This window comes from Orcinus orca, chromosome 1 (assembly GCF_937001465.1).
Source record: "Orcinus orca chromosome 1, mOrcOrc1.1, whole genome shotgun sequence".
Classification (NCBI taxonomy): Eukaryota; Metazoa; Chordata; class Mammalia; order Artiodactyla; family Delphinidae; genus Orcinus; species Orcinus orca.
Window position 1 is genome coordinate 200,574,987 of NC_064559.1, and position 14,917 is coordinate 200,589,903.

Below are 14,917 nucleotides of genomic sequence, written 5' to 3' on the forward strand. Positions count from 1 at the left end.
CAGGGGGTGGTCACAGCAGGGGTTGCCTCTGGGGTGGCAGCAAAGGGGCAGGTGAGTCTGGTCTCAGGCTCTGCCAATGCCGCCCACAGTGGTGCCAGTGGGGGCGGCGGTGACCGCAGATGAGACAGAAGTACTTAAAGCCGAGATCAGCAAAGCTGTGAAGCAAGTGCAGGAAGAAGGTGAGAGGGCCTGCCTGGGGGAAAGCTGCTGGACCCAGGGGCCCTTCCTGTCCTAACTGCAGCCCCACTCCCACAGATCCCAACACTCACATCCTCTACGCCTGTGACTCCTGTGGAGATAAGTTCCTGGATGCCAACAGCCTGGCCCAGCACGTGCGGATCCACACGGCCCAGGCACTGGTCATGTTCCAGACGGATGCGGACTTCTACCAGCAGTACGGGCCAGGCAGCACGTGGCCGGCCGGGCAGGTGCTGCAGGCTGGGGAGCTAGTCTTCCGCCCTCGGGATGGGGCTGATGGGCAGCCGGCCCTGGCAGAGACACCTCCCACAGCCCCTGAATGTCCACCATCTGCTGAGTGAGCAGGCACCCCCTCCTCCTGTTTATTTAAGGTTGGACGGCACCCTGGAACTGAGAGGGGTGAGCCCATTCCCTAGAGAGAATAAATCTGATTATTTTCTAACGCTGCCTATAGCTCCCTGTGGGGCTGGGGCGGGGAGCTGGCAGCTGTGGCTGAGGCCGGGGAAGGGTTGCTCCACCCAGTGACCAGTCGGCAGAGACCTGCTTGTGGGGGAAGCCAGGCTGTCCCTTTGCAGGATGGGACTGGAGCCCCGGGACCCGTCTAGAAGCAAGCTGGTTGCTTTGCCTGAGTTGGGGTGTGGGCAGCACACTCAGGCCAGAGAAACTGCGGCTCCACGAGCCCCATCTGGCCTCCTCTTTGGAGGCTTCTCGTCGGCCCGGCGTGAGGATCGGACCTCCCCTCTCCACCTCCCTCCGCTGTGGAGCCACGGCTGTGACCCTGCGCCCTTGTGTTGGGAGCTGGGCCCACAGGGCTTGGCCACAACTGCTTACCAGGATCCAGGCCACCCGTACAGAGCCCAGCTCGGGGGCCCATTCAGCCAGAACAGCAAGGTAGGCAGAGCACCAGACCCAACAGGCCGCAGGCCTGCTTCTGTTGGGCCTAGGGAAGAGGGAGAGGCTCCACGCTCGCTTCACGGTAGAACCCTGGCCGCAAGATCGGGGCCAAGCCAGTGTCATCTTTTGAGAACGTTTACTTGCCCTGAATCAGTGGCGTCTCTACAAGGCTGAGAGCCTGGAGGGACAGGGATGAGCAGCCAGGAGCTGTGATGGGGAGGTGGGAGATGGCAGCACTGCTTAAACCAGGAGCAGCAATGCGGACTGTGAAGCAGCTCATTCTTACCTGTCAGCAGGGAGACATGAGATGCCGTCTCTGCCGCTTTTCCATACAGCTTGTCCCCAGCACCTGTAATTCCTCACTCAGAGATGGTACCATCTCCCACCGAAAGCATAGCTCTGTTTGGAGGAGCCCCAGGGATACTGCAAGTGAGACCAGCAACTCTGTGGTCCTTGTGTTCCCGTCCCCCACGCCCAGCTCCCCAGCTTGTGGTGGGTCCAGCTGCTGGGGAAGCTTGGCCCACCAGTGCCAACTGGGAGGCAGCTGCTGCAGGGCCAGCCTGCACCACACCCGGAGGAGGAAGGGACAAGAGGCAAGACCCCAAGGCTTCCTTAAGATGTTTCTGAGTTTGAGTGGGAGGTGGCTTTATTCTTTAATCATCAATCAAATTTGAAGTGCCTTCGACATTACGCAGGAGCCAATTGGGACCTTGAAGTGTCAGATAAACACCACAGCACTGAAGAACAGTTCAAGTTCAGTCTGTGATGAAAATCTTCTTTTGTACAAGATAAAATGATCCTTGGGAAGATCAGTGGCAGAAAGGAAATAATAGGTTCCACATACAGACGTGGTGGGGGGTTGAAAGCAAAAGTGGGGCGAAGGCTAGCTGTTCCCATAAGCCAAGGACCCCTGGCCCTCCCATCCAAGCGACAATCACATCCACACTTGACATGTTCTGTATTTTTTAATAAAGTTTGTAATCCAATGGACACACAAAACAAAACTGCGCTGAGAAAAACAGTTTTCATAAATTAATAAGTGTTAGGAAGTCGGGGGAGAGGTCAAGGTCACAGGAAGAAGGGAAGCCAGTCTTTTGTACAGTCTTTTTGTGTGTGTGACACTTCCAGGTTGCGGGAGCAGGGCCCGTGCTGTAACGAAGCGCACTTATACAAATGAGTGACAATACAAAGTCTGAGTATGAAAATAAGATTTTCTCTGAAAACACATTTTTGGCACAGATTAAAAAAAATGTATGTCGGGGAATTTGATTTTTAAGTCAGTATTATATATATTTATATATATTATATATTTATATATACACACATCCCAAGTTCTGCATATTCCACCAAGAGAGAAAAATCCTTCTGTTTGCTCTTTTCTGATTGTAAACTGTACATCCTGGGTGAATCAAAGATGGTGGCAGCAGGAGAATTAAAGAGAGATGACATCCAAATGAGCAAGGGGAAGGGAGGGGTGGGGACAACACAGCCCAATGAAATGTTCCTTGACCCCAAGGTTTCAGCAGAAGTTTGAAGTCCTGCATGAGAGTCTGCGATGTGTGTGCCATGTGTGTTCACGTACACCAAGACATCCAGAGTGTCACAGCCTGTCTTCACTGTGCAAAAGTCCAAGTCACTAATTTAGTGCAAAGGCAGTTCTGCTTTGTTTCTTAAAAACAAAAACAACAAAAAAATTCCACTGCCCTGTTCCTTTTCTCCAAGAGGAGGAGAGAGAAACCCAGCCTCAAGGTGTCTGCAAGTCCATTGGTTGGTGGTCTGTCCTTGGGCTAAATGTCATGTAAACATACGAGTAGCAGCACCACTGCCCAGGGCGGGGGTCTGTCTGACTGAGCCGGGCGGGCGGGCGGGCGGGTAGGAGAGCGAGGCTGGCCGTCTGGCAGTGGAGTCTGTCCCCCTCGGCAGCTTCTTCCTCCACTTGGCTGGGCTGTCCTGTGTTTTATTTTTTGCTGCAGAGCCTCAGGAAGATACGCCGAGTGGTGACCATTCAGTGGCTCACACAGAGGCAATGACGATCATGAGGTGGGGAGAAATGTGGGAGATGCTGGCCAGGAGGTCGGGGGCCAGACGGGACAGGTGACTCTCAGAGAATTCGCAGGGCGGGAAGATCTGCAGCACGTAGGCGGGCTGGAGAAAGGGACAAGAGAGAAAAATGGGACCTCCTGTCTTCACGTCACCCACTCCACTACTACTCTTCCCTAAAACATTTCCAACTGGGGGCCCAAAGGCCCAACAGAGAGCCAGGCTGAGTCAATTTCCCAACCAGCTAAGGTCTCCAAGACTGTCTACCAGAAGAAAACTAGGTATCAGAGAACTAACATGAAACTAACCCCTGAGAACTTCTTCTCTATCCTTAAGCTAAAGAAAAACCTCTGCTGCCTCAGCCGTCCACTGACTGTCTCCAGGATGGGCAGCAGTAATCCGGCCCACGCGCTCCACTGGTTTCCTCTATCCAGAATGCCCCTTTGTCCAGCTCCTCTGGGAAGCTGTCCTGACTACTCTGGCTGGCACTGGCAGCCCATGCCACCAGATCAGTCAGACGGCCTGACCAGCCGAGACCAGCCCCACGTGTGTGCGCCGAGGCAGGACACCGGGCTGACCTGATTGGAGCCAGGGTTGGGAACGTTGATGATGCCTGCTGCCTGCTTGGCCTGCAGATACGTGATGAAGGCAGCCTTGAGGGACTCGGTCTGGCTCACAACGTCCTCTTGGTCACGGCCACAGGGCAGAGCCAGCAGCAGACAGTAATCTGTCTCCACCTGGGGAACAGGAAGCTGTCAGCGATCGGGGGGCCACCTCACAAAACAGCCCAAGAAGAGGCCTGTCCAACCCAGGTGATTCGGCTCCTAAATCCCCACCTCTATGATGACCCTGAGGGCCATACATATATTTGCTGAATGAAAAAAAGCATCTCTGGATCTAGAGGCACTTTACACCCCTAGTGGAGAGAGGACATGCCCTTCATCATCCCCTCCAAGAAAGCCATTATTGCACCCCGTGACAAGCCACGGAGACAGGCAGTGGGGGACCACCCGTGCCTTCCCTTGCTGTGGGCGGGGCAGTTGCTCACCTGGGCCCTGAGTCTTACCGTCATCCTTCGGGCAACCCCCTCCAGCTGTGAGGCCTCCAGCCGCATCCTCTGGGCAATCCTCAGGGGGGGCCCTCCTTCAGAGAGCGGCAGGGACCGATGGGCCAGGACATTGTTGCCAGAGACGAAGTGGAGCTGCACAGCAGCTGTGTCGTTCTTGAGGGCCAGTAGGCCCTGCCACACGATGGGGTACTTCTGCTCACAGGGAAACAAACAGAAGTGAGCTCACGGCTGGAGAACACAGCTGTGCTGGCCACGGCCCCAGGCAGCAGCTTGCTGATCTAAGTCAAGTGGGGCTCTCGGGACACTGACAATAGCACAAAGCTCGAAGGGTGGTAGGGGAGGCCCTGCCCAGGCTTACCTTCAGAAGCTGGACCATATCCACAGGTCTCTGGGAAGTCAAATGAGGAGAGGAATCTTGTTTGGGGGCGGGCTGGGTTTCAGTATGCGGCAGAGCCAGTCCTGGAGGGGGGCTGGGGCCTGAGGGTGCAGGGACAAACAATGGCTGCTTTGGGGCAGCCTGAGCAGGAAGAGGGGCCGGGAGGTCAGGCTTCATCGAGACAGACACGGGGGAGGGATAGGAGGTCTGGCTTGTTTCCGCCTGTGCCCTGTGGACCTGGGCATGAGGCTCCGCCGCCCTGTTTCCAGGTACATTTGGGAGGCGCGGCTGCTCTACTCCTGTCTGGGTGCCCTTTGCCTCCTGGGAGACTGGAGGCATCTTGCTGCTTGGTGGCTGGCCTGGCTGGCTGAGCTGGGAGGTCTGCGTGGACTGGGCCGGCTGTGCGGACTGCGCAGGCTGCAGAGGCTGCGAGGGCTCGCCTTCAGGAGGGAGGCCCTGGAGTTGGGCGGGAAGAGAAAGGAACAGAGTCAGAGTCTGTTACGCACCAACAACATCCTGCCCCAACCAAGCAGCCGTGAGCCCCTGGGCAGGTCAGCTGCAGGGCATCTCCTGTAGGCCAGGCCCCCGGAAGGGGCTTTAACCAGACGGCCATGCTCCTGGGCATTCAGGATTGAGGGTTCCGGTGAAAGGTCACCTGTTCCCTACCTCCTCACCCACCGCAGGCAAGAGCCGCCCCGCCACCCGCTCCCACAATGAGCTCCCTCCATGTCCCCGGGCTCTCCGTGCTGTGATTCACCCCTCCATCCTGAAATTTAGGAAGCGCCTCTTTAAATCCACAACAAGGACAACATATTTCAGGGACCTTACTGGCACCTCCACCACCATGTGGACCAGAAGGCAGATTTCTGGCGCTCTCACCTGAGCAGGAGCCTTGGTCCGGGAAGGCAGGCCAATGGAGGCAGCAGCAGGAAACTGCGTGTGCGCGAGCTGAGCCGGGCCGTGGTAGGTGCGGATGTCCCCGTACCTGTACTCCTGAAAGAGCTCCCCGCTGGAGTGCACGATCTGCACCCCGTGCGTCACCACCACAGGCGGGGTCAGAGGCAGCCCCTGCAGCTGGTTGCTGGGTGTGACTGTGAGGATGCGGGCCTCGCCGTGGGGGGCGGGGGCGGGGGCGGCTTTGGCATCTGCCATCTTGGCGGCTTCCTTCCCTGGCTGCTGAGGGGCCTTGCTGGCTGGTGACACTTTCACCACCCCGTCCGCTGCCCGGGTCTGCTCGCTGACGGCCGTCACGTGAGGATGCACCATGATCCTCACGTCCCGGGGCACAGTGTACGGGTGTAGTCGGTACTCAGACTGCATGACCAGCACCTCCGACTGCACAGGGGCTGCGGCTCGAGCAACGGGGAGGTGATAATGCACTTCTTCCTCTGGAGGGTGCTGGGAGGCCAGGGCGGGCACACCAGCTGTGGCTGGCTGCGGGGTGCCTGCACGCTGCGGGGCCCGGACCTCTATTTGCTGGGGCTGCAGGGGGGCCCGAGGAGAATGAAGTGTCTCTGGTCGGATGCTGTAGGTGATGCTGGGCAACGTGGGCGTGTTCATCCTCACCTCGCCCTGTGACAGGTGGCTGAGCGACACGGTCTGGGTGATGCTGTGGGGTGGCATGATGACGGACTGCTCTGGGTGGATGCTAGAGATGAACTGCGGCACAGGAATGCCCGCAGCCAGCATGACCGTGGCATTAGTGGAGAGCGCGGCGGATGTGGTGCTGCTGGGGTGGCATGCCCTCGGGAATGGGGACGGAGCCGGCCCGCTAGGTCGAGGGGAATGCACATCTGGCTTGGTGGCTGCCAAATGGGAGACAGTCCGATCTGTCGGGGTGCTGGGCCCCGAGGTGACGTGGTTCACTTCTGCAGGCAGTTTGCTGGGCAGAGCAGGAGGGTGGTGGGGTGTAAGAGTGGACCCCAGGTTTGCTGGCTGAAGGACCTTGGTCTCTATTTTGAGGGTGACGGGGTCAGCAAGCTTTTTGTTAGTGGTGACTATGCTTGGGGTGAGGACCAGCTGGTTGTGAACCAGCACCGGGGGTGTGTTTATGCCCTGGGTGAGGACCTTTACTGTGCCACCCTGGGTGACGGGTGTGGACACAGAGAGATGAATGGGCTCAGGCTTCTCCAAGGACGGACGGTCGGCCTTAACCGATGAAATCACAGGAGATGCGTTATAGGTCTGGGCAGTTAGTACCAGAGTAGAATGGGTGGCCACATTTGCATAGCCTGAAGGAGCTTGAGGGCCTTTGGGCGGAGGCTGAGATGGCGTGACAGAATCGGGTTTGACCTGGGACTTGGACACCGACTGTTGAAACTCAATGTCCATTGCACTTGCTGGGGGGATCTGGCTAATCTTGGCACTGATCCGCTGTGGGCCTTCAGTCTTCTGCCCCGAATAGCTCAGCAGCACAACCCCTTCTGAAGTGTTCACACGCAGCCCAGTGCCAGAGCCCGTGTCTGCCGGACGGTCGTCAATCACAGACATAGACCCTGGGTGGAACCGACTGTTGTCATTAGTGCCGGATCTCTGTCGGCACTTTGCGGATGGTGCAATCACTGCACCTGCCACAGTCACTGCACCTGTTGTCGTGGCAGTCACAACCCCAGATGCAGCAGTCACCGCGCCTGCGGAAACTGTCACCGCACCCGCGGCAGTGTTCACTGTGCCCGTGGCGGCGTTCACTGGAGCCGTGAGAACATTCACGGGCCCTGTCAGAACATTCACTGGTCCCTTTAGGACGTTCACGGGGCCAGCGGGAGTGTTCACCAAGCCTTTCAGCGTGGCCACTGAGCCCTTCACAGGGCCTTTCAGGGCATTCACTGGGCCGGCCAGCGCATTCACTGGAACCAAGGAGACATTCACCAGGCCGGTCAGGGCGCTCACCAGGCCAGTCAGGGTCTGAGGAGCTGGCTTCGCCAGAGTTATCTTTTGCGAATTCTCCAAATCAATGCTGACAGGCATCCGGCTAATAACAGAAGTAATTTTGGGAGCAATGACTGGAGTCACCTTTTCTTTGTCGGTGGCCACTGGAACCTCTGAGGCCTGTGTGTCGGAGGTGTTAGTTACTGGAGCTGCTGCTTTTTCTTCTAAAAGAGGCTTTTTAGATTCAACCGGAGGGGGCAGTGCCTCATGCAGGCAAGGGGCAGCACTGACAGGCTCTGCAATGGCAGTTGTGACACTCGTGGAAGTGACGCCCGTGGCAGATACGTACTTAGGGTCCATGAGGATCTTCCTCAGCGTACTGGAGCTGGTGTCTATGTCGGAGGCCTTTGTGTCTGGGGGAAGGGCCGGAGATGGGGTGGATTGCGCCCGTGGCTCCTCCTGCCTCGTGATCCACTCTGTCACCTTCGTCGGCGGACTCTGGTGTGGGATCCCCCCAGCAGCGACAGGGGGTGGGAGCTTTGCTATCGTTACGGAAGGAATTGGGGGGGTGGGCATGCTTGAGTCACTGGGCGGGGTCACCGGGTCACTTTCAATGATGGAGTGCACCTTGAATCTGGCTCGAGGCTCGTCATCCACAGGGGTTGGCTGTGAGGCCGGGGGAAGGTCTGGGAGCGCAGATGCTTTGGTTGGAGTCTTTTCTTCAACACTGCTTTCTTGGGACAAATTTCCCTGGGATGTAGTCTTGCTTGGGTCAGAAGCACATGACTCAGGGGGAGTGGACTGGGGCTTGTCACTCTGCTTTTCTTCCTGTGGAGTTTCTGGGGGCTGTGTCGTGGCCCCCTCGCTTGTAGCAGGGCTCTTGCTTTGAACTTGGTCAGGTTCAGAGACATGGGTCTCTGTAGCGCCCCCCGTTTTCTTGTTTGTATTCCGTTTGCGGCGTGATCGAGTGGTCTTCTGGCGCCCTTTGTCTTTCCGAGCAAGAGTAACTTCTGCTTCTTTTGATCCTTTGACTTGCGGCACTGGGTGGGAGGTTTCGCTGCTGTTCTCTCTGGCTTCCTTGGTATCTGCTGGGCCTGCTGAGGGGTCAGGTGCACTGCCTGGTGGCCTAGAAGATTCTGTAGCAGCCTCAGTCTCCAAGATGCCAGACACAGCCTCATCGGTCTCAGGCTCCATTCCTTCCTCAGGAGACTGAAGATCTGTCTGAGACTCTGCAGGGTAAGGTGGAGGTGCTGGGAAGTTTTCTGGCTCCCCAGAAATGTCATTGATGATGGAACCGATGGCCGCAGCCAGCTCTGTTTCGCTGGCCTGGTGTGCGGGCTTGTCCCGGTCCTCTGTGGAGAGGCGCTCTGGGGCATCTGCAGCTGCCGCCTTGAAAGCCGTGGGGGTGGAGGTTTCCGCGAGCTTCTCGATGTTCTCCACGGCCTGCTCCAGCTCCATCTGCTTGGCTAGCTGATTTGCTTCCGGGGACGGCTTAGAGGCAGACCCATCTTCCTTCTCTGGTTCCTTGTCCAGATCAGCTGGCTCACTGCTCAAACGCAACGATAAACTAGCCTCCTCTTGGGGACTCTCGCTCTTCTCAGGGGAAACTGCCGCGACTGCAGCCGCCTCCTCCGCCGGCAGTCCCGCAGGGCCTGCAGCCGCACCGGGACTTACAGTGGCTTCCACATTTCTCAGATTTGCAGATTTGTCCACCGCTGATCTAGAGTTTCGAGATCTTCCTCTCTTGGACTTGGAGTTTTTCTCAGGGGCTGTTTTTTTCTCCACCACTTCAGCTGGGGGGGTTTCGGGTGGATTTTTGTCTGTGCTAATTTCTTTTCTATCACGTTTTTGTTCACTTCCTGCTTCTTCTTTATCAGTCTTGGATTTTGTGTTATTTTCTTTCACGTTTAACTGGGGACTCACCTCAGTGGTGGCCTCAGGACGTTCAGCATCAACTTTTGGTTCATTTTTCCCCTTTTTCCCCTGCTGGACACCAGCAGCTACTTTCTGGGATCGTGGGGACCTCCACCCCTCAGCTGGCTTGACTGTCTCCACTGGCTCTTTTGCCTCGGTCTCATCATCTTCATCAGCTCGACGGCGTGCTTTTGGAGGCCTCCCCCTCCTAGGGGTTGTAGGAACCACTGCAGCCTCCTGCAGCTCCCGCTCCAGTCTCTTCCTGGTCACTCGTGGTTGCTCAACGGGCTCCTTGACTGGAGAGCGGCTCTCGTGGTCACCCATGGTTGCGTAGACACTCCTTACATTCCGGCGCCTGGTTCGGCTGAGGGGCAAGCTTGGCTCAGGGTGTTCAGGGTCCGCGGACGAGTTTTTAGAGGCAGCCCTTGTAATCTTCTCTGCCTCCATCTTCAATTCTAAAAGCTTCTGTGCTTCTCCCCGAGGAGAACTGGACCGCTTGAGCTTTTCCCGGTCTATCCTCTCACTCTTCCTTGTGACAGGCTTCTCCACGATACTTGCTGCAGCTGCCTGAATGGGGGTCTTGGAACGTTTACTTTTGTTCGGCTTTTTATCTTTTGCAGCAACTGGAGGATCAACCTCTACACCTTCAGTAGCTGGAGGCGGGACCTCGTGAACATCTTCAGCGTTTTGACTTGCATTAGGTTCGACATTAGCAGCTGAGTCTGGCTTCTCCACTTTTGGCTCATCGGCTTCCTCAGGCTTCTGAGTCGGTTTTGAAAGTGTCTGGGTACTGTCAGGCTCTGGGTCTACACTGATCTCTACCTGGGAAAATGAGGCCCCAGGAGTTGGAGGCTTGGCATCCAAATAAGGCAGCTGATCGACTGATGAATTTTCTTCAACAACTAAAGGAGTCTCAGCAACGTCTTTCCTGGTGTCCACTCCTGGGGGCAAGTCTACTTGTTCAGGTTGTTCCACAGCGATGGGAGTCAGATCAGATACAGGTTTTGCTTCTTCTGAGACAGAGGCTGGCTCAGTGGTCTTCTCTTCTGTCACTGAAGGCACCTCTCCTGTTTTTTCAGCAGCTGTCTTCTCCAGGGATGCTGCTGCAGACTCTGGAGCTACAACTGTGACACTAGGAGGCCCAATCGAAGGTGGAGTTTTCAGTTCCAACTCTTTATTTTCAGAAGCAGATTCTGAGGTCTTGGGGTGATCCTCTGTATCCTCCTGTTTCTCGACCTCTTTGGGTTTTTGGTCTTTTTCTTTTTCTTTCTGTTGCATTCGTGTGAGTTCCATAAATCTGCTATGGAAAAGAACTACTGGCTCTTGAATCAAATCAGTTGTGCTATTCACTCCATCAGATGTCTGCCTCCCATATAACCTGCCAGAAACGAAGTCAGATTCTTCATCTTTTCTCTCTAGATGCTGCAATCGCTTGGAATCTTGTTCAAAGATTGAGCTGTGTAAAAAACGAGAAGCAAATAATTCTTGCCTTTCCTGTTCTTCTTCTTTATGGTCATCTTTCTTATCATCCATTTTTCCTTCTGAATCAGTCCGAATTTTCTTCTTTTTCATGTACCAGGATGGAATAGGTCTTGGAGCAGAGTCAACCTTTTCTTTATCTTTGTTGTTTCGAAAATTAGCAAATCGGGAGTCCCAATCAAGAAAAGACCAATTTTCTTCTCGAGATGAAGACAGGGATTTAGCTCTTTCAAGCAAAGCCTTAGTGTCTGGTGTGATTGTCTTATCCAATGCAAAAGAATAAAATTTGTTCCTTTCTAAAGAACTGGAGAGTCTTTCATCTCTCTCACGTAGTTTGTCTTCTCTGTCCCTCAATAAAAAAGACAACCGAGAACTTTCAAATAACGCAGAGGCTCTGGGTGAGTGAGATTTGTGTTCACCATCTTCATCAGAATCAGAAGGCACCTCACCAGGTTCCAAGTCACGTACAGACCTCTTTCGAAGGCTGTCTCTCTTAATTATGCTGTTTGGGAAACTCACATCAAATCTGCTGGCATCTTGTTTCATTTGAGAGTCCCACCGATTTAGTTCATCTTCAGGATTCAAGACAGACAGCTTTATTTTGGCCATGTCTGCCATCTGTTCTCTCCTGCTAGAATCATAAGGATTAAATTTTAAGGACTCTTCTCTGACTGTTATATTAGAATACGGGAGACCTTTTTCATCTACTTTAGGAGACTCTTTTATTGACATTACCCTAGGGGAACCAACAGGGTCATCTTCCTCATGGAAGGAACCATGTCGGATACTGGGGGAACCACCAGTCCTTTCAGAATCTTCACTGATTTGGCGTGAACTTCTGTAGTTCCGTTCTCTCTTGGTGCAGATGTCAAAATCAACATGGTCCATCCTTTTCTTTTTGCTGGGAGGAGAGTCGTCAGTGACATCCTGAGGGGGTTTGCCGACCTCGTGAACAAGACTACGTCTTTCATATTCATCCACATCTTTTTTAGGACTGCCAAACTTTTCGGACTTGGCTATTTCCATCTCCATCTGCTGTTTTCTACGACTCTGCTCCATTTGTTTTCGGTAACTCTGCGTGTGATCAATATCAATGCCAATTTTTTCTTCAGTATTTACTGAATGTGGTTTATCTTGGCCTGATTTACATTCAAGTGGTTCATCACGAAGACTGCAATAGTTTTTCCTATTATCTTCTCTCTCTGGTCCTTGATCATCTAATAGCTCCAGCTGTTTAAGTGGTGGTTTTGAAGGAGTGGGTTTTTTTGACTGGATTTCTTGGTTTTCCACAGATTCACCTACTGGTTCTCTCAGCCTTGCTTGCAGATCTGAGTTGGGCCTTGATACAGTCCCAACAGAAACACTGGCAAGCTCCTGACACTCTCTGGGGCTGGGAACAGCATTAAGTCTGTCTAGTTTGATTTTTTTAGATTCTCTTTTAAGAATTTCTTTCCTCACCGTCTTTTTTTCAGACTCTCCTTCCCTCAGTAGAATGACATCTCTAGATGATATGTCAGGCTGTTTCTTTAAAAGCACCCGAGCATCTTCCATCTCTGGGCTACTTTTCTTAACATCTGATTTTTGCCTTTCTGCTTTCAAATTGGAATCTGCAAAACGCCTTTTCCTCGCTTCCAGCTTCTCCAGATCCACAGCACTTACCCCATCAACAGTTTGCTCTGGTTTTAGGTGCTTCCTGGGTTTAGGCCTGCCTTCCTTATCTACCACTTCTATGTGGCTTGAAAGCCCCCTTTCCTTTGGCGCTTTCATTCTAACAGATTCTAGTTTAGACAGCTCAGACTTTGCAGGCTCTGTCTGAGAGACCTGAAGTTTCTGATCTAAGGCAGAAGACTTGACAGTGTCATTATCAAGCTTGGCTTTCAGCTTTTCCAAAGGAGTGTGGTCAATAACCTTCCCCTCTTTTTCTTTCACTCGAGTCAAAACCACACAAGGCATGAGCTCCAAGCGGTTTTTTGCTACTCCTTCTTTGTCAGCTTTCTCTCTGCTCAGTTTATTAGAACTCCTTGATTTTTCAGGGCTTTGTTCTCTCTCATTTTCTTGGTCTGTTTCTGAAGACTGAGAACTAGGGGAGTGAACTTTTCCTTTCCGTTTCTGCTTGTCAGTTTTGTCTTTCTCCACCTTTTCCTTCCTTATTAAACGTCTCTCTCTTTCCACTCTCTCAGGATCAAAAGTTCGTTCTTTATCTGTCTTTTCGTTTTTTGTATAGCGTTCCAAACGAGGTTTGTCAAGTTTATCATATCTTGGAGGGGAAAGCGAGCTACAGCTTCCACTCCGGTCCGAGGATCGGCTGTAAATCCTCCTCTCGGAATCACTAGGCAATCTCTCTGACTGTGAGGGTGATGCTCCAGGACTCTGTGGGCGTCGCAAGTGAACTGGACTCTGACTGCGTTCAATTGGCCTCCTCTCGTGGTCTCTGTCCCGGTCAGACTCAAATCTTTCCCGTTCTCTTTCTCGTTCCCTTTGCCTGTAACTGTATTCCCGAATATCTTGTTCATAAGGATCATTTCTGTAATCCCTGTACTCCCGGGGATCATCGTAATATCGTGACTCATAGTAGTCTCCTTGGTAAGTTTCCCATTCTGAATAAAACTCTCTCCCTCGAGCTGGATAGTCCCGTCTGGAATCCTCAGCATATGTGCCTGGAGTACGAACATTCTCATAATATGTACGATCTTGGCTATAGTCATACGATCCCCTTCGTTCTTCTCTGCCAAAGACAAAAAAGAATGTATTAGTTTTTTGTTTCCTCGTCACTTACACATTAATCATACATATGAGATTACAAAGTCCTGCTTCCAAAAATCTTTTCCATTTTTTAATCATTAGAACTGCACTGACCAATACCATACCTACAAGCCACATGTGGCTACTGAGAACTTGAAATCTGGCTAGTCTCAGTTGAGGTGTGAGTGTAAAATACACACTGGATTTGGTAGACTTAGTTTCAAAAAAAAGAAACACTTCAATAATTTATTCAGATTGAGTATATGTTGAAACAGTATTTCAGACATATTGGGTTAAATAAAATTAATTTTACCTTTAGTTTTACTAGAAAATGCAAAACCGCATATACAGCTTGCATTACATTTCTATTGGACTTGGACAGCAGTGCTTCAGCCCCTTTTTATTCTTTTGCTATCGGTTGTCGTGACTTATGATGAGCACTAGTATTAAACAGTATCACATCCCACATTTCTAAGTCTTTCATAATTACTTTCCTGCCAAAAGATATTCTTACCACAACTTGGGAAACAAATGTACTGTTTGAAAAGATAACAATTTAACTAAAATCTTCCCACCTATGCAACCTGTATATCGGTAACACCTCTACCTCAATTCACAATTTAAAAAAACACATTGGGGACTTCCCTGGTGGTCGAGTGGCTAAGAGTCCGCACTCACAATACAGGGGGCCCGGGTTCAATCCCTGGTCAGGGAACTAGATCCCATGTGCCGCAAGTAAGACCCGGCGCAGCCAAATAAATATTAAAAAAACGAAACAAAAAAAAATCCCCACACACGCTGGGGGCCAGTCTCCCTGGGCTCAGTCTCCTCACTTACAAAATGATAGCTCTTCTTCACAAAGATCTTAAGAAGATTAAATAAGATAACATTTGTAAAAACTTTCCTAACATAATACAAGGCACATACTTGGCCTTCAGTAGTTACTTTTCCCCAACCTGCCAACTAACAAATTAGGTGATTACAAACTGTGTGAGATAATTCCTTAATTGTAAAAGAATTCACCTCAGATTTTCTCCCACAGTGACACGTCCCAGTGCATTCAAAATAAGATTAAATTTCAAGAACATGTATGGTGTATAAAATGAAATTCACCTGTGATAGAGGCCAATTCCTTTACTCTTGTTCACTTTCCATTTTTGTCTTTCAAGCAGGTATGGCTTACTCAGTCTACATAGTACTGTCAATGACGGCTCAATGAAACATAACGAACCTAGAACTTAAACCTCTGAAGGCATGAGCTTTTGTCTTCTCGGCTCACAGCAGGTACTCATTTGTTGAAAAAAATGAACCTTAGAAAAATATGTCAAAGTTGCTAC

General features: G+C 52.1%; 2 protein-coding genes across 17 annotated transcripts in view; one reads left to right on the forward strand and one right to left on the reverse strand.

The window, feature by feature from the left end:
• Positions 1–640, forward strand: part of ZBTB17 (zinc finger and BTB domain containing 17) — a 30,241-nt gene extending 29,601 nt beyond the window's left edge. For all 11 annotated transcript variants that reach the window (XM_004272437.3, XM_004272438.3, XM_033433034.2 and 8 more), the window contains 2 exons: positions 90–179; positions 256–640. In XM_004272437.3, the coding sequence (XP_004272485.1) occupies positions 90–179; positions 256–539 (374 nt within the window). In that variant the 3' untranslated portion in view covers positions 540–640. The remainder of the gene's footprint in view (positions 1–89; positions 180–255) is intronic.
• Positions 641–2,038: 1,398 nt separating this feature from the next.
• SPEN (spen family transcriptional repressor) overlaps positions 2,039–14,917 on the reverse strand; it is a 93,936-nt gene continuing 81,057 nt past the window's right edge. For all 6 annotated transcript variants that reach the window (XM_012534029.3, XM_033433029.2, XM_033433027.2 and 3 more), the window contains 5 exons: positions 5,457–13,563; positions 4,560–5,033; positions 4,199–4,393; positions 3,711–3,869; positions 2,039–3,237 (listed from right to left, as the gene is read on the reverse strand). In XM_012534029.3, coding sequence (XP_012389483.1) covers positions 3,106–3,237; positions 3,711–3,869; positions 4,199–4,393; positions 4,560–5,033; positions 5,457–13,563 — 9,067 coding nt within the window. In that variant the 3' untranslated portion in view covers positions 2,039–3,105. The remainder of the gene's footprint in view (positions 3,238–3,710; positions 3,870–4,198; positions 4,394–4,559; positions 5,034–5,456; positions 13,564–14,917) is intronic.